This window comes from Manacus vitellinus, unplaced genomic scaffold (genome assembly GCF_001715985.3).
Source record: "Manacus vitellinus isolate BGI_N305 unplaced genomic scaffold, ASM171598v3 scaffold_102_pilon, whole genome shotgun sequence".
NCBI lineage: Eukaryota > Metazoa > Chordata > Aves > Passeriformes > Pipridae > Manacus > Manacus vitellinus.
Genome location: NW_021938808.1, coordinates 930,137 through 932,681, shown reverse-complemented (window position 1 = coordinate 932,681; position 2,545 = coordinate 930,137). Strand labels below are relative to the sequence as shown.

Here is a 2,545-nt window from a genome sequence, read left to right as displayed (position 1 = left end):
GGCCCTCGCCCGCACCCAGTCGTCCCCCGCCAGCGTCAAGCCCCCTGTGCCCGAGGGGCCCCCCAAGCACCTCTTCACCACAGGTACAGGGGCAACGGGGGGCGGGGTCCCTCTGTCCCCTGAGGTCCCTCTGTCCCTTGGGGTCCCACAACCCTCAGGGTGCTCCTGTCCCATGAGGTGTCACCTGTCCCATGGGATCCCCCTGGCCCTGTGTCCCATGGGTGCCCCATCCCTTGGTAGACCCCTACCCCAAGTGTCCCATTCCTTGATGCGGTTGGGGGTGACCCTGTCCAATGGGGTTCCCAGTCTCTCAGGGTGTTTGGGGTCCCCCTATCCCCAGGGGATGGGGATGTTCCCCACCCTTCGGGGTGCCTGTGTGCCATGGGCCCCTCTCCCAGATGGTTTCCCATCCCTCAAGGTGTCTGGGATTCTCCCTGTCCCCTGGGGTTCCTAATACCTCAGGGTGCCCAGGTGTCCCTATATCCCATGGAATCCTCCTGTTCTGGGGTTCCCAATTGCTTGGGGTACCCGTGGGCTTTCCCTGTCCCTTGGGGTTCCTATTCCCTTGGGTTGCCCAGGGATCCTCCTATTCCACAGATTCCCCCTGTCCCTTGGGGTTCCCAATTGCTCAGGGTGCCCAAGGGCCCCCATATCCTATGGGATCCCCCTTATTCCATAGGTTCCCTCTGCCCTTTGGGGTTCCCAATCCCTTCGGGTGCCCAGGGTTTCCCTGTTCTACAGATTCCCTGTCCCTTGGGATTCCTAATTGCTCAGAGTGCCTAGGGGTCCTCCTATTCCACAGATTCTCCCTGTCCCCTGGGTTGCCCAATCCCTTGGGGTGCCCAGGGTTCCCCTATTCCACAGATTCCTCCTGTCGCCTGGGGTTCCCAATCCCTTGGGGTGCCCAGGGTTCCCCTATTCCACAGATTCCTCCTGTCGCCTGGGGTTCCCAATCCCTTGGGGTGCCCAGGGTTCCCGTATTCCATGGGCTTCCCCTGTCCCCTGGGTTGCCCAATCCCTTGGCGTGCCCAGGAGTCCTTCTGTTCCACAGATTCCCTGTCCCTTGGGATTCCCAGTTGCTCAGGGTGCTCAGGGGTCCTCCTATTCCACAGATTCCCCCCGTTCCCTGGGGTTCCCAGTCCCCCGGGGTGCCCAGGGGACCCCCAATCCCATGGGATCCCTCCATCCCCTGGGGTGCCCATGTCCCTCAGTGCCCCAGCCCTGGGGGGGTGCCAGGGTCCAGTGCCAGGTGTGCTGCTGGCACAGGTGTGGTGTACGACACGTTCATGCTGAAGCACCAGTGCACCTGCGGGAACACCACAATCCACCCGGAGCACGCCGGCCGCATCCAGAGCATCTGGTCCCGGCTCCAGGAGACCGGCCTGCTTGGAAAGTGTGAGGTGAGGGGAGCACCCCGTGTCCTGGGGGGGAGCTGGGGTTGGCTTGGGGAGAGGGGGGCTCACCCCTGTGCCCCCTTTGCCAGCGGATCCGGGGCAGGAAGGCGACGCTGGAGGAGATCCAGACAGTGCACTCAGAGCACCATGCACTGCTCTATGGCACCAGCCCCCTCAACCGTCAGAAACTGGACAGCAAGAAGCTGCTGGGTGGGTGTTGGGGGGGCCCTGGATGCCTGGGACCCCCCTCTTTTGGAGCTGGGGTCACCCTGTACCCCCTATTCCTTTGGATCTGTTCCCTGGGGTGCCCTGTCCCTTTAGATGTCCAGGAGAGCCCGTGTCCTCTGGGGTGTCCTTATGCCATGGGATGCCCCAACCCTTAGGTGTCCCAGGAGTCCCCAGTCCCATGGGATTCTTCTGTCCCTTGGGGTTCCCAATCCTTTGGAGTGGCTGGAGTTCCCCTCATCCTATGGGTTTCTCTTGTTCCCTGGGGTTTTCAGTCCTTCTGGGGAGCTCAGAGGTCCCCGTATCCCATGGGATCCCCCTGTCCTATGGGGTTCCCAATCATTTGGGGTGCTCAGAGGTCCCCCTGTCCCATAGGATCCCCAGGAGTCCCCCTATCCCATGGGATCCCTCTGTCCTCTGGGGTTCCCCATTGTTTGGGGTGCTCAGAGGTCCCACTAACCCATGGAATTCTCCTGTCCCCTGGGGTTCCTAATGCTTTGGGCTGCCCATGGGATTCCTCAGTGCCATGGGATCCCCCAGTCCCATGAGATCCCTCTGTTCCCTGGGGTTCCCAATCCTTTGGAGTGCCCAGGGGTCCCCCTGTCCCATGGGATCTTCCCATCCTCTGGGGTTCCCAATCCTTTGGGGTTCTCAGGGGTCCCTCTATCCCATGGAATGCTCCTGTCCCCGGGGATTTCTAATTCTTTGGACTGCCCGTGGGATTCCTCATTGCCATGGGATCCCCTAGTCCCATGAGATCCCTCTGTCCCATGGGGTTCCCAGTCCTTTGGGGTGCCCAGGGGTGCCCCTATCCCATGGGATATCCCTGTCCCCTCCAGTTCCCAATCCTTTGAGGTGCCCAGGGGTGCCTCTATCCCCTGGGATACCCCTATACCCGCTGTCCCCACCACACCGCTCCACCCCTC

General features: G+C 61.9%; 1 protein-coding gene across 1 annotated transcript in view; it reads left to right on the top strand.

The window, feature by feature from the left end:
* Window positions 1-2,545, top strand: part of HDAC5 (histone deacetylase 5) — a gene marked incomplete at its 5' end in the record, with an annotated part of 13,292 nt that overhangs the window by 5,576 nt on the left and 5,171 nt on the right. Inside the window, 3 exons of the mRNA XM_029963537.1 lie at window positions 1-83; window positions 1,267-1,400; window positions 1,484-1,657. Of these exons, the coding sequence (XP_029819397.1) occupies window positions 1-83; window positions 1,267-1,400; window positions 1,484-1,657 (391 nt within the window). The remainder of the gene's footprint in view (window positions 84-1,266; window positions 1,401-1,483; window positions 1,658-2,545) is intronic.